General features: G+C 39.4%; 1 protein-coding gene across 1 annotated transcript in view; it reads right to left on the reverse strand.

The window, feature by feature from the left end:
* The window catches only part of LOC122814376 (zinc finger protein 99-like), a 238,728-nt gene that overhangs the window by 144,535 nt on the left and 70,428 nt on the right, over window positions 1–23,765 (reverse strand). Inside the window, exon 4 of the mRNA XM_044086959.1 lies at window positions 23,034–23,291. Coding sequence (XP_043942894.1) covers window positions 23,034–23,291 — 258 coding nt within the window. The remainder of the gene's footprint in view (window positions 1–23,033; window positions 23,292–23,765) is intronic.

Raw genomic sequence — 23,765 nt, forward strand, 5'->3', positions numbered from 1 at the left:
AGGCAGTAAGTACATTACCACTGCTCCATAACTGCAGACATTCTGCATTTAGTGTTAAAATGAGAAGACTGTCACACCTTTATCTTGTTCTGACATGCCTTTGTCCGTTAGTAGGAGCTGGTACTGCACAGGTATGTGTCATAAACTGGGTAGTGCAACAGCTTTCTTTGTCAGCCCTTTATCTCAATCACAGTGCAGTGTTAAAAGTGGTCATTGCACCCTTGCATTCAAGGTGCCTATTGTGTGGCAGTGGCAAAGTGTATTTAGAACACAGCTAAAGAGGGTCAACAGACTAGCCCACCTACTCTGTTAACAAACAGTAAGCAAATAAATAAATAAGTACATTCAAGGAGCATGTATGACTACAATACATTGAATTAAACAAACTGACACTGACTTCCAATGAATGACAACTCAGCTACATATGCAGACATGAAGTAATCATTTATGGAAATGTTTACAGTTAGTACAGAACACTGTAGAAAAGGACATGGGTAGATTAACAGAGGGGTGGGTGATGATACCATGCACTGCTGAACAGTGAGACAGAAAAGGAACAGTAACTGTGCACAACATTTTGTATAGAAGGCTATACAGGTGTTCAGCAGATAGTAAACCAGGAAACAATGCTGAAGGGCAAAACAAACTTGAACATCGACAATCAAACAGACATTTGTAAAACACCAGGAAAATATCGATGTATGTCTGTGTATGCTGTAATATTCAGCTTCAAGGAAGTGATCAATTAAGTGGAAGTGGAGAGGAAAATTCTTGGCAGAAAACAACCTTGTGTGCATCTCCTGACCATCCATATTGGATATGGTGAAGATGTACCAAAAAATGTACAAAATATAGAAACCGCACAGTGGCAAATTAAGTTACTTCTGTGGTGTTAAAAGTGCAGGTTACAGTTGCAGACATCTGATGCCAAAGGATAGGAAGCAAGGGATATGTACATAACACAGGTGCTTCTTATAGCAGACTGTGAAGAAGCCCACCATCAATTTGCAAACCACTATAACAGAACTGTGGATCCACTGTAAATTTGCAGACAATGGTTTAGTTTTATGCACATTAAGGAGAAAAAAAATAGTAATTTGTCATATGGTGTTTGATTTTGATGAAAGCGGTAGCAATACAACTGGGAAAAGAATGTGTACTACCGTAATAAAAACTTGTAATATGGTAAACTGCAGAATACAATATTACACATATTTGACAATAGTCATACAGGAAAGGGACTGCAGAACATTGCCACTGACTGTAGCAATGAAAGGCAAATTGGTATGATAAAAGTAAGCATAACATATTATTGTCATATTCAGACTTAAATCAGCTAAAGAATTACCCATCACAATGTCCAAGAAAATCATTGCAAAGGATGCCAATGACTGCAGCAAGAACATACTGAATGCATTAACAAAAAAGTACCTAAACTTGCCCACAAGTCACAACATGTTGGTTGTTACCATGCCTTATGTTGCACTAATGACTGTTAGTTGAAAGAAAAGTTTTATATGAGGTTCCATAAGAATGGCTACCTTAGCAGGATCTGTGAACGGCAAATTTATAAATAAACTGTAAGCATAGAGGAAAGTGCTTTTGTACAACTAGAGTTCATTCTAGCATCTACAAAAGTGAGGATTGACATGCATGTGTGTGCATGCACCATCACACACCCACACACACACACATACATTCACATGGACACCTAGGGACTAGTAAAAGCATTGTGTACATTCTTCACAAGTTCTTTGACAGAATTAGATGTCAGGTATAAGCTACAGAGCAAGGGTTCTGCAATAGACTGACAGCTTTGAGACCTAAGAAAGTGTGTGGCAGAGGATCTGTTAACAGTTGTAGGACTACAGAATGGCAACCCTAGAAAACCTTGATATTCAAGTAGTTCATTTTGTTCGGGCTTTAAAACTAATTTCAAATGGCAGCATCAGATCACTCACCATCACATTTTGGGATAATATGGAGAAAAATGAAACCAGTCAGGATTAAGAGGCTGTGTAATATGACAGTATAATTCTATGTAAATGGGAGGAAAAAACACCCCCCCTGCTTCCAACTTGAAATGGATTCTGGGAGACAGAAAGAGAAGCTATAAAACAAAACCACTAAAATAAATCAGCCCCCATGACAGCCTTTTTGCAGCAAAACATATTAAAACATAAGAAGTCCTTAGTCATATTCTAATACATTTATACAGTACAAAATATCAAGATACAAGTTTCAGGGTGGAACTTTCCTTTAAATATTTTATTAGTCTTTTTCGACTCTAATTTTTTTTTCCATAACCATGCAGTAAAATATCTACCTTAATGATTGAAAAAGAAAAATGCCTTTTTAAATAACTCCACAACCTTCTCCCAAATTTTGTAATCCTACTGCACCGTAGAAATAAATGTTCACTTGCTACTTTTGTATCACTGCCTTCTACTCTCACTCATTGCTTTATAATTCATGTGGCCTTTTCTCTCAATCTATCTGAAGATAAGTGCTTCATGAAATCTCTCCATTCATAAATATTCTTCTCTTCTGTCTTAACAGTTTCTTTCTGTTATTCTCATCCAATGTTTCCCCTGCATTTACACATTTTCCCCATTATTGCTTTGCACATCTTTCTTTTCACGTCTACATTCACTTCCCACATGACATTTTTTATATTTTTCTTTTCATCTCATACGTTTATATTTTCATCTTGCTCATCTTATAACCTTTCCAGCACAACCAATATTTTATAACAAATAAAAGTTATTAGAAAAAATGTAAAACGATCTTTAACAAAAATACTGCATATAATGTGAGACAAGAAATGTTATATGCTTTATTAATTCAGATTCTCTCTTCCTTTTTCATTATGCACAATTGTACATTTTACATGGTTCATTCCAGAATCCCATTAAACCACAATCCATCACATATTTTTTCTTTACTACTTACATATACACTTCTCCATATATCAAAATATTCACATTAACATATCATTCATCATTGTTGTCATCATCAACCACCTATTTTTATAAAATATAACAAAAATGCTTTCCATAAATTTACTAAATTCTCTATAACACTCTTACATTCTTTGTCTTACTTTTTGTTTACACACTTAATATCCATAGAAGAAACCTCCTTTCTTATAAAATAAATTCTCCCAGTTTTTACTTTATCACCTGTTCCTTTTTTCAGTTAAGCTCAGCACTACCTCTTAAAACTGCAGTTTGATTTCTTTTATTACCTTCTGAATCCATACTTTGTTCTTAATGATGAATACTAAATTGTCTGCAAATGTTAATGCTAATGGAATTGTTATTTTTGTCATTCATACTTCATTTTTCCTCCCCTACCATTGATTTATTTTTTTCTCTATTACATCATTCATAGCTAAACAAACATAAATCACACTCACTGGGAATTCCTGATGTACCACTGAATTGTTTTACTTTTTATTAACATGACAATTTCTGAACACATAATCAGTACCTGTAGACCACAGAACATGAACTCAATAACTTAAGTTCATATTGTTTCCTTTGTGCACTGTCTATAAATCTAGTGTCCAGAGGGGATATTATCTCTTATTTTAACCCTTTTTCCACTAATTTCTTACTACTAACCATATTGCCCTCTTTAAAATATTTATATTCAATGAAAATGTACTAACACTGTCAATTTTCTTTGATATTTTTTTATCTTTTGTAGCTTCTTACCCTAATTAAAATTGCAACCCCCCTTCTTCTCCTCTATATTCAAAACTACCTTCACCTTCCCCTTCTGTAGAAAGACATTCATATCTGCTCTGTACTGCTATAACATATTCTTCAGAGGCAGTTTCAAAGAAATTCAGTGATGCCTCAGTACTGTTAACCCACACTTTTTCTACTTGTTCACCAACATTTTTGTTATTGACATTTCATTCCCCAGTCTTACATTTGACCTCCACCCTTACCTTTTCCCACACATCCTTCCTCCATATCTTTTTCACATATCATTATGCTTTTTTCATAATCAAACCGCAGTGTCTCTATTTTTAAATTTTACTAACAAGTTTATACATTTTTTCATAATTTTCTTCTTTCTCAATAATGCAAATACCTTTTTAATGGACACTTGTTTATTAAGTGTCGCTCTTCACCAAGGTAGTAAGGTTTTTACATGGTCAAATCAGTACACTTGAAAGCCACAGGTAGCAGACATCTCGACATCCACCAAACTCAAATCCCCCCTTCCCTCCCATGATGTAGAACACATTTCTTGCTCTCCAGATCTCATTTGCTGCTGATCAAAGTAGAATCTTAAAAGATGCTCCCAAGCTTCTTATTAAGATTACATTTTTTTGTGTGTTTTCCTTCCTTATCATCAGTTTTTATGATTACATCTCACCATTTCTTCATCTTTGTCAAGAAACAATGCTAGGATTTATTTGGTAAGATTAGTTAGCATTTTTATTCCTCCTCACTTTCATCTAAGGAGTCATTTTACCTTACCTTTTTGTTTATCCCAGGTTACGTTTGGTTTTCCTGTCCAGCTAGTCATCATAATTAGCAATGTAGCAAGAGGTTCTCCGGTTCAATTTTAGGACGGTGCGCCTTCTGTGCTGATTTTGCATGTGATCCCTGTGTTCATGTGGGTTTTCTCTGATTGACCCAGCACACTCCCATATTCCAAAGACACACAGTAGGTGGACTGGACATGCTAAATTGGTGATGTGTGTGTGTGTGTGTGTGTGTGTGTGTGTGTGTGTGTGTGTGTGTGTGTGTATGCATGTGTATGAGGTATAAAAGAAAACAACAGCAGAGTTAGTCACCCTGGGGTGTGAAAATTGACTCTAAATGACTCTTACTGTTGACGTAACATCCTGACTCCATCTGTAAAAACAGGAAAATGAGGTTGTGCATGGACTGATATAATTATTAATTATGAATAAGAAAGAGAGTGAAAATGCCTCGGATTTTAAAAATGCCTTACATGAGGAACTAAAATTCTCCTTCAGGACACACATGAGTTATGAATTTGCAGTCTGTGGTTGGAACACATGAATGCAGGTGTTATACTATAGCAATAACCCACGCCTGGGTGTGGGTAATGCTGGATTTACCCACGGTTGGCGTGGTTTGGTCCCGAGGGCGAAGCCCGCGGGACCAAACAAAGACAACCGTGGGTAAATCCAGCATTACCCACACCAGAAGTGGTTATTATTATATTAATGACATTATTTAAGAAAAGAAATAATTACTTTTCTTAAATAATGGCATTGTATATCGCCTCTTTGCTGCCCTTCCGCAGCTGTCTGGTATTCGTGGCAGTTCTGATGTACTGCGCATGCCTCGCAGTACATCAGAGTTGTGGGCAAAAGCAACGGAGAACGCAAGATCTCCGTTGCTTTTACTATCTCGCTATGTTAAATGGGTTTAACATGGCGAGACAGCTTAAAATAAGCAACGGAGATCTCCGTTGCTTATTTTAAAGCTGTCTCGCTATGTTAAACTCATTTAACATAGTGAGACAGGTTTAAAAGCAACGGAGATCGCAAGATCTCCGTTGCTTTACTATGTCGCTATGTTAAAGGAGTTTAACATGGCGAGACAGCTTTAAAAAGCAACGGAGATCTCGTTGCTTTTTTAAACCTGTCGCTATGTTAAACTCTTTTAACATAGCGAGACAGTGTTTTATACTAACGGAAAAAGTCCGGGCGACCGGACCTTTTTCCGTTAGTATATTGAGGGATTTACAACGGGCACGCTGGTTGGACTGGCCAATCAGCGTGCACGTTTTAGAGGAGGCATTGTATAATTATTATGTTTAGAGTTCTAGAATACATTAGGAAAGGCTAAACAAACTAATGCTGGAAGTGACAGTTACTAAGTGTGATTTTACTGTATTGTAAATCTCGAAAAGAAAAGGGGATGTATAAGAAGACAAGGGGGGACATGGATGCAGACAAGTACTGTCCAGTGCTCAGGTCTCAAGAGGTGAAAGATCTCGCTCTAAGACCACTCGGTTCCAAATTCTTAAATCTGAACAAGCTTCTACATTGACAGCCTCCTAGCTTGATGTAGTTTTACTGCAGAAGCCAGATGTTAGGGAGAGAGTGAGTAGTCCCTCCACTGAGAAAGTGTACCAAGATATCTTGAATCAAGACCTTTACCCTCCAACAAATACTTTCAACCATGTCTCTTCAAAGCCACTCATCTCTACTTGGATTAGGACAGGATAACAAAAGAATTAATCAAGGTGCAAATTGAGAAGGGCATGCCATTTTCCCTAAGCATCCATGATGGCTGGAGAATGACTCATGTTCTAGCATCCATGATGGCTAAAGAATGACCCCTGCTCTCTGCATCTTCTAATGCTCTTTTCCTGGGACCTGTTTCAGTACTGTACTGTTTCAGTACTGTGTGCTTCAGAGCCCAATGGTTACCACAGACTTTTATATAGGCATACATGGTGGTATCCCTTGTTTTGGCATGGTCGCCTCAGTATACTGAGTATCCAGGACCTTGATACCAGTTATTTCACTCAACATTAGCAACAAACCTACTGGAGCTATTCTCTATGTTGATCACTTCAGAAGTGGAGTCCTTGGCAATAAATCTTCTCTCTACACCTAGAATTATCATGGCATTGAGACCCACCCTATCTGAGTAGGTGTTGATCTCTCAGCCAAGATGCCAACAGGAAGATCATGTTCCTCAGCAGTGAGATTTTCAATGTCAGTGCCTAATGGTTTGGAGTCAGTAGAGGTGTAACCACCAGGTACTGACAGACCCCCAGAGGTCTACATTCACATTACTTTGACCTCTGGACACCCCACAATTAGATATGCTGGTCCTTTCATCCTCATCTCAGGAGGACAGAAAGCCAGTATAAAATTAGGGCCATGTTATTTGGATTGAAGGCCTCTCCCAACCACTGTGACAAACACCCCATGAGTGTGCCTTGGAAGATGAAAAGTGAAAGGATGGCATTTAGACTTCCCAATAAAGTCTTCCTAAGAGAAGATCTGTCCACAATCTCTCTGACAATCACAGGTTTAGAGATATTTTGGTTATTATACACCATAAGGTTCATAATGAGATGACCCAACTCCCTAAGGAAGAAATTTTACAGGCAGCTTCATGCCCAGCTCTACCTACCACTTGAGTGGTCTATTTTGATGATAAAATGGTATTGTTAGTGGTAGACAGGGAATGAAGAAAATATATTCTTAGGAGACATGACATGATCCTCTGCCCCCCCCCCCCAAGAATAAATAGCATTGAAGCAAGTCTCCCCTACCTGATTCAACTGTGGCAGCGGTGGCCCTTAAAAGGCAACCCACAGAAACGAACCCAGTGGTTCATCCCAGATAATGAATCCTGAGTTCTGGACCACTTTAGTAAATGCATTTATTCATCAAATACATTTTCTACTTCAGCACCGAATTACCTAGCCCACCTGACACACTTTCAACATGATCTGGCTGACCAAATTTTTGACATGATATAGAAGTTGATAGAGAAGTCAACTTGAATCACAGGTGGCAACAATGACCAGTGTATCCATGCCCACAAAGTGACTGTTTATGTGGTTGAGTCCAGCAGACCTAACAAGTATGGCACTGGCACTTTTGCTGGTAATTAAGCCAAATAATATGTCAGAGCTGTCTACTTGCTCCTTCAATAGCCAGTTCAATGGTCACCATGGACACTTCTATCCTGGGGTAGGGGGCACTGCATACAGCAGACAGACTAATGGATGTGGTCATATCACCATAAAGATGAAGGTGGCCCCACTAAAATTACAGGTTTGTCTTCCCCAGGGTGCGATTACTATCCACTCTAACATTACGGAAGTAGCGTAGTATATAAACATGTATGGGGTAGCCCATGACTATATCCTGCTTTGGGAGGCAGTGAGGTTATGGAACTGGGCTATATCAACCTGATACTTTCTTATAGCTATATGTATCCCACATCAGGCCAACTCATTACACGTATGTTTAGTCAGTGTCTGATGATGTCTCATGAGTGATCCCCAAGTCAATCTGCAGTGGTCATGAACTTTTACTACTGTAGTAATCTGTGCTACATTCTTTTTTGCATGTCTGACCAAACTGAAGTACAGCAGGTATTTTCCCTAATTCCTCCCAAGGAGCAGACTTCTAATTCACCAGTAACTAATGGATCTACTTTATGTATGCTTTCCCCTTAGTCCCTGAAAACAAAGCTCCTGTAGAAAGTCAGGTTGAATAAGACCAGGGTAATCTCAGAGGCTCATTTTGGCCCCAACATGTATGGTTTCTCTGCATATGAATATATGGTGGTTCTGAGCCAAACCACTACTGAAAAGCCCTCAACAAAGATAATTTACAAGAATATGTGGCTAAACTTCTCTTTGTATGTGGCAAAACAGAGATTCAACCTTTATTTAACCCTCATCCTCAAGGTTCTTCAATTCCTAGTAAATATTTTCCACCAGGGCTCTACTTAACCAGCAGTGAGAACCTGTACCTCTGTGGGATTTAAATATCTCACTGGAGAAATTAACTTTACGCTCCATTGAACTGATGGTCACTGCAGATTTTTTTTTTATCTTGGAGAACTCTATTTTTAGTAGCAATCATCTCAACAAATAGGGTTTCAGAACTCTACTATCTTCCAAACCATCACTGTATTTCATAAAGCCATGGTATTCTTACACATTCATCCAGTTTTCTTGCCATATCTCCAATCAGTGTGCCAACTTCCAGTCTTTTTTCCCAGTTTTGTAACAAAAGAGAATATTAGCTGCATTATCCTGATTTTGCCATCTTAGGTTAATAAGAATGTACAATACTAGTGAATGAATCTGCAGACCATTACAAGCTTAGCCAAAAAAAAAACTTATTCAGAAGTTCACTCCAGGCTCAAAGAAGGTAAGACGGGATACACTGGGGGAAAATTTTCATCTACCCATCCGATTACCTAGGTTTACCCTGAAGATGGCAAGATTGCTACTCTGCTTGACATATAGTAGACATTTATTTCAGAGATGAGGGATATATTGGGAATTGAACCTATCACACCAATATGTGTCTCTTATCTGTTGAACTAAGATTTTTGATGCCACTGATCACTTTAGTTATGAATCTCTAAGATCTCTCAAGTTGAGTGACATGCTTAGACCAATACATGCCAAAAGGTGCATTATAGTTAGTAATGGGTCTGATGTGATATGACTAAAGAGAGATTAAGACTTCTGTGGATCTAATGGAGATGGCTTTGGAAATTAGATAAGCGAAGCAGATGGCTTTCTAAACTACTGTGGAAACATGACTGTCCAATAATACGGAATTATCAATAGGAGACCCCAGATCTCTTACAAACCGACTGAAGGAATGTGTTACATATCCGGGATGTGAAAGTGTTTTGTTAACCAGGATGTGAACGTGTTTTTGTTAACCAAAATGAGCTATGCTACATTTTTTCACATTTAATTTGAAACCAATGACCTTGCACCGATTATTAGTACAATCTAACTCATGTTGGAGCAATTGTAAATCAACACCCACTTTACAGTTATCTACAAACTTTGATAACCCTAGGACAAGATTGTTGACCATAAGGTCTAAGAAATAGATTACAAACAGGAAAGGGTCGACATTTTGCAACCATGCTCCAAGCCAAAAAGCTTTGCACAAAAATATTAGGTTTCACAGATTCACAGAAAAAAAAAAACGGTTTCATATGCACACTTGATATGACATACCATGGAAAAGTAAGAGGAAACAATTCTGTAAGAAATAAAAAATGCAGCTATGAAAACAGTAAAAACATAGTATATTAAAGTAAAGGTCTGTTTAACAATTCTTGGAAAATATGTTAATATTATTTTGAGCATTACCTATCTGTATCGGTAGTGGCTGAACATTTGAAATACTTACAGGTAAAAAACAATACTGTACATTTGTGCTTACTTACGGTGATGATATTATGGTCCCCTTATTCATAATGGATATGTTACAACATACAGTTTACTTACGAAGGTCTGAGTAAATCATCACAGACCAAGATTAGGATATGGTATGTGGTAACAGAAATGAAAGCACATTTGTAATTGTTCATGCTGAAGGACCAAACATTGCATAAGGTTTAAGGAAGTAAAGTATTAACTGTCAAGAGGTCCGAACCTTTGGAGATGGAATTTTGAGTAAGATATACATGAAAAGATGAACACAAGTTTTGCTTTCATGTGAGAAAGTTATTTATGTTTAGTTGGGAGGGTGGCCTAATGGTTATGGTGCTTGCCTTACAAACACAAGGTGCAGGGTTTGAGTCTCACAAGTGATAATTGGCTAGGCTTAAAATGGCTCGCAAGAGCAGTTAGCTTAGTACTAACCTATGAACTATGAACTCTCAGTAAAGCTTCTATGATCTGCTATATGACTTCAGTTAGTAAAGAACTGGTTCCAGGTGGCTAGTCTGAGAGCTGAAAAAACTGTCACCATGTAGAACACTAACTAAAAATCAGTTAAAAACTGTGTCTACAATGTCTAAACAGCCAGAATTTCTCTGAGTAACAAGAGATTTGAGGACTGTAACAACTCATGTTCCATATGAAAAACAGAAACTAATTACATACGTTGAACCTTGACTGAAACATGCTGCCACCATCCTACAGAACAGCTGGTGGGATTTCTAGACAACTTGCAAATGAATTCACCATCCTCAAGGCAAAATAACACATCATGCTTCACACGTGGCACAGATACTGTCACGTAGAGTAAAATGGCAGAGACTGAGTGAACTGAGCCTGAACACTTCCATACGTAAATGATGAGCTTGCAGATCGTATTTCTACTAAACCAAGAACTTATTTCTTATGTTGATTTCACCCCCCCCCCATTAAGAAATAGTGTATGTGTCTACCATAAATTCTAAAATTCACTCATGTGGCTACATCTAGGCTATGGCACTCATTCAACACTCTTTCAGTAGAGTAATATTGCCTCACACGTAAAAGAATTATTTATTTATTTATTTATTTATTTATTTATTTAAGTTTAGAAGTTATCCTCCTTTTACCTTCATATTGTGTCTTCTAACTCTCTTTTGGCATTTATGTTGAAGTGTGTCAGTTACTTGGACACTATCGATACCCTACAGGTACTTAAATGTTTGTCAAATCTGCTCTCTGCCTTAGTTTTGCAAAACTGTACTTTTTAATCAGTGTTTTCTGCTGCTATACCATCAACAACTGGCATCCTGGTCAGAGGAGACAGGAGCAACTCAATGCAGCTCAATGCAGTAATACCCTTGCAGATTGGGGATATTTTCCAATGGACAATCCTTCCCCTTGACCTCTTGACCTCTGCATAAAGATGCACTGATGCTAATATGGCTTGGTGTACATCATGCCACCCATATGCCAACTGTGGCCCTCCTCCTGTACTGGCTTTTGTACAGTGCCTTGCCAAAGAATGTCTCTAGATTCCACCAGGGATTTCTAGGCAAGAAAAATATTTCCAGAAACGCAAAGTTAAATATTACTGCTTTACTGCCTCCAGCCATCAACCACACCAGTGCCTGGCCTCACTAGTAAAATGTGGGTCATCAGCAATGCTGATAGAAACTTGCTCTCTGCACCTGTAGGCTGACACAAAACTAAATCAGCAGTGAAGAACAGAGCTCTGTCTACATAACTAAGCTGGTATAATAATAAAAGCAGTTTTCTCTCTCTCTCTTTGTTTCTGTCTCAGATTCTCTCTCTCAACACCATTAAGCTGGCACAAAACTACACCAGATGTACAGAGGGGAATTTCCTTTGTAACAATACACTTGCCCAGCATTTCCTGGAATTCATTAATTCCAATGCCCTGGACAAGCTCATTCTTACCCCCACTAGAGGTAGCAACATTCTTGACCTGGTCATTACTAACATGGGCGACCGTTGATCTACACCAATAGTCAACTCCTCCCTGGTTGGATCCGACCACAAAACTAATCACTTGGAAATCCACATCCCACACTCCCCCACCCGCAAAGGTAACCACCATGAAAAACTTCTCCAAAGCCAACGTTGGGCTCCTAAAAACAGACGTGGCTAACTTCGTGGCACCCATGCAAATGGAGAATAATTGCGTGACCGCAGAATCATACACCACTGCAATGTATGAACATGTGCACAAATGCATGGATTGCGCCATACCCAGTAGAACCAAGACGATCTCCTCCAAAAAAATGAAGCCAATCTGGTGGTCCGCTGCCATAAACAAACTCTACAACAGAAGGAGGAAACTAATATGTAATAAGGTGAAATCCCAAGAATGGAAAAACTCCCTTATCAGCCTCAACAAAAAGTTGAGATCCCTCATCAAATCCTCTAAACCTAGCTATGAAAACAGAATTGCAGCAGATAGTAAAGACAATCACAAGCCTTCTATAGTTATGTAAAGAATCTCCACGGCAATACCCAGATTTGCTCTGAGCTACTGCACAATGGTACCTCCTATACCGAGCCAACAGATATTGCCACTATACTGGCCAACAGATTCAGTGCCAACGTTACCCCTCTCACCCCCCCCAAAGGATCAGTTACAACACCAGTAGATTGCCAGGCACCCAGTATTACTGCTGCACAGGTTAAAACAGCACTGTCCAAGGCCAAGAATACAGCTTCTATGGGACATGACAATATCCCTGGCTGTGTTCTACATTTACTACAGAGTGAACCGGGACCTCACCTGTGTGCCCTGTTCAATCACAGCCTCACCTCAGGCTTTGTCCCTACCAAATGGTGCTCTGTACAAAGGAGGAGTGACTACAGATCCTAGGAACTATCGCCCAATTAACCCGACGAGTCTGATATGCAAAGCTATGGAAAGCATCATTATGGACCTGATAAACAAGGATATAGGGACTCTCCAAACTCTGGATCCCACACAGTTTGTTTTTGTGAAGGGTAGATTATGCCTGCTCAACTTGATCAACTTCTTTGAGTCAGTCACCAGAGCTGTGGATGAAGGCAAGGTGGTTCATACAGCCGACCTTGATCTGGCCAAGGCCTTTGATACTATTCTCCACTCAGGAATCATAGAAAAACTCACTAAGCTAGGAATTAACCCCTATATCACTAGGTGGGTTGCAAACTGGCTCACAGGTAGAACCCATAGTGTGAAAGAAGCTGACTCCAAGTCAGACTGCTGACTAGTCACGAGTGGAGTCCCACAGGGTTCAGTTCTGGATCCTCTACTGTTTGGTATCTACTTCTCTGAAGTCCAGGCCAACACAAAGGGACTCTGGCTGACAAAGTTTGCAGATGATTGCAAGTTGGGAGCTATTATTAACTCAACAAGTGATGTTGACATCCTACAGAAAGGCCTCACTGAGACCAACAACTGGTGTCAGAACCATGGCCTTAAGCTCAATGCCAAAAAATATGTTGTCATCCCCGTTGGGAAAAACTCGGTTCCCATGAATTACCAGATTGATGGTAGTCTGCTGAACATTGAAGGCGTTATAAGAGATCTGGGAACACAGGTTGACAGCAGCCTCTCTTTTGACCACCACATTGCCACTGTGGTCAGAAAGTCCTTCTATGTGGCACATCTCATTACTAAGGGTTTTGCATCCAAGAGGTCATTGTCTCCCTCTACTCCTCTCTCATTAGGCCAATCATTAAGTACAATGCCCCATTTGGCATGTACCTCACTAAACACCTGCAACAACTGGAGAGGCCGCAAAAGTACCTCACAAAGAGGATCCTAGGCCTTAAACATTTGTCCTATATCGACAGACTTAAAAAACTCCAACTATTCTCTGTCTCATATCGCCTACTTAGAGGCGATCTCTGCTTGACTTACAAAGCCATGTCTGACCCACATCTGTTAGAAATGCTACATCTAAAGAAATCCCAATCCTTCTGCACCACATGCTCTAGAGACCTCAACCTCATTACCACAATCAACAAAACATGCTGGAGGGACAGGTTCATAACCCAGAGACTGCTCATGCTATGGAATAGACTTCCCATACATGTCAAGCAGAGCACCTCACTGGCCCTCTTCAAGAGAAATCTTGATGAGTGGATGAGAAACAGAAAATTCACCCCAGGGATCTCTCCACTGGCTTTACTCGACAGAGGCACTGGGAACTAAGGGGTCTATATCAGAAGTCCAAACGCTCATAAGTCCGAATGCCGTAACTTTGAACTGGGAAGTTTAAAGTCTTAAAATAACGAAGTTGCGGAATAACAAATTCTTTCCCAGGTAAAGAATTTGGTGGGCCGGTTCTGCAGCTTTGCTATTTCCTCCACTGTGGTGCAATCTCAGAGTTGGTATATTTAAGTAGGGGGGGTGTGGAGGGCACAGCCCCCCACTCTGGGGGGTGTGGGGGCAAAGCCCCCCCCACATTAGAAACAGTATTTAGTGCTCATGTGTTTCCGTGTTTTGTACCAGAACAACGATTTTTTTTCCTGGGAAAAAAAATTGCTGTTCTGAGTGTTCGGAGTATTCAGTTTTCGAACTTTTGAGTTCGGTATGTACATAGTCAAAGTTCTGACACTTTGACTATGTGATATAGACCCAGAACTAAGATCGGGTGGCAAAATGCCAGGGTAATCCTATGGGCTAGGCTTGTAAAGGCTCCAGGGCCATTAGCCTAGTACACACCTATGAACCTCTGAATCAGTAAGCTGAAATAATACTACACCAGCAATGCTGAAAAAGAGCCTATCTCTGCATCCGATAAGTTTCAAAAAATGAAACCAGCAGTACTGAAAGAAAACTCTTCTCTGCACCAAAACATTGCTGCAAAACAAGGCATGCTAATAACTAGTCTTTTTACAGTTTCAGGTACAGGCCATACTCTGTACTGTTGCATTCCTTAGAACTATTTCTATTCTTTGTCTTTAAACTCCAGTTGTCCAGCCTGGGTTACCTGAGATAGCAATGCTGAGCCAAAGCTGCACATAAAAAACAATCAACCCATCAAAAATTAAAGATTGCCACACTGAATATAGGTTTACTGACAGGATGCTGCACAGAACTGGATGACATAATGGTAATGAGAAGGCTGGACATCCTGTGTATCCAGGATACAAGGTAGAAGGTCAGTGCAGCAAGGCCATCTGGCTTGAGATCCAGAGTTTACTACTCAGGGAATGGACAGACTAGGAATTAGTAGTAACTGTGATGAAAGAAAGTCTTCTAAAATGAGGGATGTCATCAGACTTGTTGACAGACTCCCGAGTGTCAGACTGCAGTGTAAAGATAGGGTAGTTCATAATCTCAGCCTATGCCCCACAGCTGGCCAAAGAATATATTTAGGCAGCAGTTGCAGGACATAATAGATACAGCAGAATAGCATATGAGGACTGTGTGGGTACATATGTATGGGGCAAAAGGAATAAATAAGGTAAAGGCTTTTGTGACTTCTGTCTAGCAAATGGCTTGACGGCAGCCAAGACATGGTTTACCAAGCAAAACACTAACAAGATAACTTACAACACTGGGCACTATGCAACTCAAGAAGACTTCCTCTTAGTAAGGGAAGATCATTGGGATAACATCTCATATTGAAAAGTCATCCACAGCATAAACCACTGGTCATCCACAGCATCAACCACTAGTGGACACAAGAAGTGGTCAGAGAGCGCTCTAAGGTCAAACAGAGACTAGGCTGAAACATCTAAGCTGACTGAAGGGAAATCACAAGAGTTCAAGGGAATACTCGGATCTCTACCACCTCAGGAAATATGTGGGAATTGAGGTAGGATGGCAGAGTCTTAAAACAGCATGTGTAAAGACTATATAACAGACATGGGGCAGAGCTAGTTATGGAAATAAGGAACATAAGGAAAGCAACTAGTGCAATACATAAGCCCATAACTCTCAACCTCTTAGCCCATGAAATCTGGACAAAGCCTGACATAATAGGTGGGATAAAGGCCCAAAAATAGGGACAGATTTTAAATAGTGCTCTTATATACTTAAAACTTGGCTAGAATAACAGGGTCTGTATTAAAATGCATTTTCTAAAGGATATGAAGTCTGAAACTCAAGTGTATGACATTATTTAGTGATTTTATTTATCAAATCATCCCAGTGATTTGCCAGAAAACCACAAATTTTAACAGGAACAGACTGAAATATTGATTAAAAAATCTGGACATCATTCTGCGAAAATCTGGCAAGTTGAGTGGTATGCATAAGCCCAGGAAGCTGTCAAAAAAATAGGAGTTAGGAAAGACAAACCAGGCTAGGAAAGTATACTGGTTGGCAAATAGGCTAGGAAAGTATACTGGTTGGCAAACAGGCTAGGAAAGTATACCGGTTGGCAAACAGGCTAGGAAAGTATACCGGCTGGCAAACAGGCTAGGAAAGCAGTTGCAGAAGGAAAGAACAAGGCAGCAGAAGCACTCTACCAGCTTCCAGAAAGTGACTTAACAGATAGCTCTAAGAAACTCTGCTAGGTTGCAAGACAATGACATAGATAAAGAAAGTAGTCACTGGACACCATTCATAAGGGATGCCAGAAACAATCTGCTTACCAGTACACGGGACATCAAAAGCATGAAGAAAACCCCACAGAAACTGTACTGTCCCAAATACAGCCTACAATAAAAGAGAAAGAAACCATCTACCATAGAAGAAGAAGTGAGAATAGCACTTAGGGAAACAAAAATCAGGGAAAGCAGCGAGCTCAGACTAAGTCACGGCAGACGAGAGTAAGATGCTTTAGTTAGGGAGAAATGTCTACTGAGGATACCTAGAGCAGTATGGAGAGAACATTCCAGATGACTAGAAAATATGTATTCTAATGCCAGTGTACAAGAAACAGGGACATTTACAACTGTGGTCAGTACAGAGGTATCAGACTTCTGTCACATGGCATGAAATTGATGAAGCAGATGACTGATAAATGAAAAAAAAAACAGTACAAAGTAGAATGGGAGATGAAGAGTTTGGATTCAGATCAGGATATAGCACAACCAACCCAATGTCTGCAGTGAGACAGATGGTGGATTAGAAGCGTGAGATGAGGAAAGAATCCAGCTGGGCATGCCTAAACTTAGAGAAAGCATATGACAAGGTTCCAAGAACGTTGATTTGGGCAGTCATGGTGGTTTGAAGTCCCACAAACATTAGTAGCATTATTACAGGTTAAGTTCACGGAACCAATGACACAAGAAAGAATGGTGTTCAGACTCTCAGAGGAGTTCCTTGTAAAAGGGGGTGTGAAATAGGGTTAAACTCTGAGCCCACTGTAGTTCATACTAATGACAGACTACATCAGCAGATAGATCAGAAGGCACAGATCAACAAACCTGTTGTATGCAAGCAACATGGCATTACAAGTAAACTCTTAATGGGAAGTTCAGCAACTGATAGGGAAATGGAATGCAAAACTGATGGCACATGGGATGAACCAGAGTACAGATAAGACAGCTGTCAGAAGCTGAAAACTGAGACAGAAAGGAAAATAGTGTAACAGCTTAACAGCTTTAATTATCTGGGCGGGACGGCAGGGAAATCTGAATGAGGAGATCAAAGCTAGAACTGGAGGTGCAGCAGCAGCAAACTTGCACAGAGTGTCAGGGACAGTGTCTGACAGAAGAATGCCAAAGAAGCTGAACAGTAAGGTGTACAAAACAGTGGTGTGAATGGGACTTCTGTCTAGCGCAAAAATCTGAGCAGTGGGCGTACAAACGTTTAGGAATCTAGAGGTGATGGAAATGAAGGCCTTAAATAGATGGTAGTATGCACACTGTGGTACTGTGGTACTGTGGTACTGTGGAAGAGGTGAAGAAATGACATCAGAGCAAAAGCCAGAGTAGCTCCAACTGCAGAAAAGGTCAAAGAGAACAGATTATGATGGTTTGGGCACATGTGCAGGAAAGTAAAGCTGGACTTAGTGAAGAAGATTTTGGAGAGACAAGAAGATGACAAGAAAAAACAAGGACATCCAGGCAAGAAAGAGATGGACTGCATGAGAGAAGACCTGTGACAATCAAGCATGGCTGTCAAAGAAGACAAGAGAATGGCACCAAACTGAGGTAAGAGGTGACAGTGCATGCTACACCCCCACCCCATGTGCAGTATGGGAAAAAGGGGGTTGATGATGATGATGGTGACGACAATGTCTCCAGTACAGCACATGATCTGAACCAACATTCAGTACGTTAATTCCTGCAAAATGGAATCACCTTCTTAATAATATAAGAAAACAACAAACAGTAAAAACCATAAATAACGAACAACACTGTTGTAAAAGCTTCACTGTGATGGTTCAGACATAGTATATTCATTACATGTAAATGCCACTTTTATTCTCTAGTTTGTTATGTGGCTCCTTTGGCTCTCAAGTTGTCACTGAAAAAAGACTTAACTGACCCATCCACGTACCCAGTTAACAGACAACAGATAAATAATTATACAATGACCCCCCCTATTAATATTCCAAAATGTGCATGCTGATTGGCCAGTGTGCCCATTGCAAATCCCACAATATACCAACGGAAAAAGGTCTGGTCGCTCTGACTTTTTTTCCATTGGTATAAAGTGCTCAAAACATTTCTTTTTAACAAATAAAAAAAAAAAGAAAAAACAGAGCAATGGAGAATTTCTTTTCTCGGTTGCTTCTGTTTCTAAGCATTGATGTACTGGGTATGCATGGGATGCAAGTCCCATATGCATGCTCAGTACATCAAAACAAGGAAGCAGTGTCCCACAACCAACAGAAGAACATTAATGTGCTGTTATACAAAGACATTACTTAAGAAAAGTAAGTATTTTTTTCTTAAATAATGTCATTGTATAATAGCAATAACTTACTCCATGTTGTGGTATATTGAAATTTACCCACGGTTGACTTTATTTAATCACTCGGGCTTCACCCTCGTGATTAAACCACACCGACTGTGGGTAAATCTTTAATATACCATACCACATCATCTATTATTGCTTAAATAAACCATTTACACAGAGGAATTTAAATTTCTTGTTTCTTTTAGTGATATAATTTCTTATAGGCTCACAATGAATGCCGCAGTGGTATGGCGGTAGCGTTGTTACCTCACAGCAAGAGGTTCTTCCGTTCGATTCTTGGCTGGGCTTGGGAGTGCCTTCTGTGTGGCATCTGCATGTCCTCCCCGTGGTTGGGTAGCGTTCGAAAGACATGCGTGCGTAAATGGGCATGCCTTCGTTGAAGGTTTGGCGTTGAGCTGGCACCTTGGCGTTTCGTAAAAAAAATCTACTGCCAATCATTAGCGAAATGGAGTTCCGCTGTGGCGACCTCTTACCAGGAAAAGCCGAAAGACAAACATCTCTTATAGGCTCACAGCTACTTATTAGGCTACTGATCTGTTAGGATATTAATTATTAACTATTATTATTATTATTATGTATTCATTATTCCAAACACACTTCTTCCTGCTCACTCAGTGTGTTTACCTTTACCTAAGCTGACATAACTAGTGAGCGATTCTTTTTCTCATCTAATACCGCTACTTTCCCACCAGCTGTGTACACTTTTTCGATTTCTTACTTTCCAGTTGCATTTGTTCTTAAAATTGGCAGCATAAATTCATTACACATCCATTTACTCTTAGCAAGAAGTTTATCATGTTTTCAAGACTTTCTTAGTAAATTAGGACAGTTTTGTAACTTGGCATCCTTAATAAAAAGACAAATGCTTCCTTTGATTCTGCAATGCCTCGTATAAAGACATTTTGAAAGGAGCAGCCCCAAAATTTAGCCCTAAGGTACCCAAATTGTTACAATTATTTCCTCAAAGTGGACTTAATTTACTAAGATTATCTGTGTCCTCCTGCCCAAAAAATGTTTTGTCAGTGCTTGAGTCAGGATTCAGTCCAAATCTTTCTAACTTGTTCATTAACCATCTGTGTGGTACCATATCAAACACCATGGTAACATCTAAGCAGGCCATTTTCACAGTCCCCTTCTGTTCTCATGTCCTAAGACTCCAGATAAAGAATTGCATTAAACCTGTAATTCCACACAAGAAAATCAGGAGGACACTTCTGTCCCAGCAGATTTTAATAACAAAGTGCTTTGGAACTGGCTCTAACAACAGCATCAGTAAATTATTACAGAATAGAAATGATTATTGCTATTTAACTTAGTAGTTTAGATTTGTTATGCTTTTCTGAATGTTTGAGCCAGGGGATAGCACTGGACTGTGGTTTACATCTTAAATGAGTAAGACATATAAGGGATATTGTCCAGGTAAATTTTGCCTATATATAAGGGATATTGTCCAGGTAAATTTTGCCTATATATAAGGGATATTGTCCAGGTAAATGTTGCCTATATATAAGGGATATTGTCCAGGTAAATTTTGCCTATATGTAAGGGATATTGTCCAGGTAAATTTTGGCTCTTTTTCCTTCTGTGTAAAATGCAGTCTAATTTTCAGTTAAGCAGGGTACATGAAGTTCTGGGAATATGATAGTTTAGTTTCCTAGACGTCTTCTGTTAGCAGAGGTACTAGAAACATTCTGATGATAGTTTACTGGAATAACCCCTAGGATACTCAACAGCAATCCCTGCCCAAGTCTGTCCTCTGTACAGTGGGTGAATACATATCAGATACCCAATCCAGTACCAGAGCTAGAAGGAATATTATTAATCAATAATGAGACTGCACAACCTGGGAATGGGGTCTTAACTTTTTTCTCCTATGCTCATGCAATCTGAAAGCATATAAGAAAGATGCTAGGAAGTGCAGGGATGGCAACCCCCCCCCCCCCTTTGAAAAAAATGCATGAAAGTTTTAACATATCATGGCTTCCTGGGAGAATCTGCATAAATGACATTGTCCTGTCAATCAACAATCTGCATAGTGCCTATGAAGGAGTCCTTGCCCAGTGGTGCATGACACAATCCCAGAGGTTAATTAGGTAAATTATCAGAATTGCTATTGCTTTTGAAATTGTAAAGAATTGCTCTGAATAAAGCAACTTGTCAGTAAGACAAATGTTCTCCTGTTTTTTACTGTGTGAAATTACACTGAATATAGTTTGGAATAAAAGTAAGTGTCTGATGGAATAACTGCATTATATTTGTCTAGCAATGCTTTCCTGTTATAAAATCCAGATTGTCTTGGAATACCTGTACCTAGCAAAGCTTTTTTCATCAACTTAGTCCTGATACTTTTCCTACTATTTGAGATCTAAGACAGCCAGGTGCCAGCAGAACACTTCTGTGCTAGAAACTGTTCTCTCTCTCTTTTCTTTTCTCACCCACATATCTCTCTATATGTATGGGTCTACTACAAATAGACAATCTACACAAACATCAACATGCTTAACATCAACAAAGACATGTTGATGCATTACTGTGTGGTAGTGCTTTGTTGCAACAAGTCACGCCCCCTCATGCCCCTCCCACACCCTGCTAATTATATATACTAATTCCAACATTGTAAGGTCATCATTTATCACACAATTTCGACCATATATACTGTTGACCAAAGTAAGCCAACAATAAGCAGGGTGGACTTAGCTACTAGCGACTAATATAATAGGAGTCATATACATATTGGTACTAGCCAGAATGTTGACATCCGTAATGTAGAGCCTAGATGAGCAAAACGGCACAACGTTGAAGTGCTGTTAAATCAAAACTTACAATACTGCAAGCACACTTTTCTGCAGTGCTCCACTAATTATATATGTCAACTCTGAGATCACACTACGGCTAAGAATTGGCTAATACCCCAGTCCCAGCTCTACTGCAATCTTGCACAACCACCCACTTGCACTGTGTGATGTTTTAGATTTTGATTTTACAGCACTCAGTGTTTGTGCCATTTTGCTCAACTTGGCTCAATGTTACGAAAGTTTACATTTGGGCATGCTGTTCTGGCATACAACTATATATATATATATATATATATATATATATATATATATATATATATATATATATATATATATAAACACACACACTCAAGAACCAACAATAAAGTGTCATTTTTTTCTTTTACATCCGCTCATTACTAACAAAAAAATAACAAAGCAATACAGCATTGTTGTAAAACAGTAACCCCTCGGATGCACAGTATTAAGGCCCACCCACCACCCAACACCAGGTAACATGTTTGAATAAGGGATGAATATTCACTGTGATGTCTTCACCAGCCTGATGAATATTCATTGGGTATATGGCATATTAGCTTGAGGGAGGAATACAATTAAATAATGCTGCAATAATAATACAATTAAATACATGACAGTATAAATTCATGATGCTCTACAAACCACGAACCATGTGTACTTATACCGAACAGTATTGTACTTTAAGCAATCATTCTCATGCTTTGTGGGTCGTACTTCTGTACCACTTACTATGCTTACAGAACAGAAGCATCCTGCATAAGACACTTGTTATTTTAAGCGAAGTACACAGTAACAGGCTGCAAATTGGACTTTCTGTAGTGTCAGTTTACTCTTATCCCTAAGCCTAACCCTAGCCCTAATCCTAATGCTAACCCGAATCTGAATCAAACAACAACTAAGTTATAACTTTACCAAGAAACAGTTCTCAAATCATGAGTTCAGCTTCAGTGATGAAGCCTATCTGTTTCCAGAAAAGCTAGTCCGCAAAGAATGCCCACTTTAACTGTTAGTGAGTAACTGTAGAAGGGCAGTCAATGCGTATGTATATTTGTCAAATCTCTGTATATCATGCCAAACACTGGGGGCTTATGCTTACATCATCACTGAACAGAAGTTTGCTATATGGCATGCATACTTCTCAACTTTAACCACCTGCAGCATTTATTTGAGTCAGGAGCCTCTCAGTCTCAGGAACATTCACAAATCATCATGTACAGGGGTGATTTCCATATGTGTCAATCAACAACTAATGTATGCCTGATGTTACTGTCAAATGTGCATGGCAGTCAATCATGCATCATTTGCATACATCACGGCCATCTGGCATGTCAATCACACAAGCCAAGCCCACTTCTGCGCAGTCCAACTGAGGGGGTACTGTTCTACAATGATGCCAATCTTACTCATCATGAAATGTCTCTTACCTTATACAGAGTGACTGCATCATGCAGGAATACAAAATTGTGACCAGAATGTGTGGGAACACACAGTGTACAGACAAAGGCCTCATCCTCCTGACAGAACAACTCCAATCTTCGCCCATGATCCCCACAGCGCTGATATGTTGCCCCATTTATAGCACACTGGTTCTGCAGCAGTTCATTTTCATCGCAGTCTGTTTCCTGTTTTATGAGCACAGGATTCACTCTCTGGGATCTTCGAACCATTATCAGGCAGTCAATTCACTGTGTATTTTTGATAGAAAGTTCCTGTCTACATTCAGGGTTCTGTTGTTTTGCAACAAATCCTATTAACACAATGCCTACTGAGAGAAGATCCACTCACAATGCAAAATCACTGAGAACTTAGACAAACTGAGAAAATCAGCTGCACTCTGTTACCAGCAACCAACACATTGCAAATCACAACAATAAGTGTCTTTGTTAGGTTTCAATTTCTGGGCACAGGCTGTAGAATGTCTGGAGAAGTGACTGCCTCCATTTAAAGGGCCAGTGCACACAACTTGTATTTACAATGTAACGTTAAGAAATGGACTCTTTAAATATCAGTTCAGTTTTTAACTCAGGTATGCAGTTCACAAATTTCTAGTAGAATTTCTCCCAAATGTCAAAATGGACATTTTAAGGAGATTTAAATGTAAGAACATTGATAAATGTGCATAACACGATGCTGGTCTGCAGATACATACACAGGAA

Source organism: Protopterus annectens, chromosome 10.part0, assembly GCF_019279795.1.
Source record: "Protopterus annectens isolate FY-2018-M chromosome 10.part0, PAN1.0, whole genome shotgun sequence".
NCBI classification, from domain to species: domain Eukaryota; kingdom Metazoa; phylum Chordata; order Ceratodontiformes; family Protopteridae; genus Protopterus; species Protopterus annectens.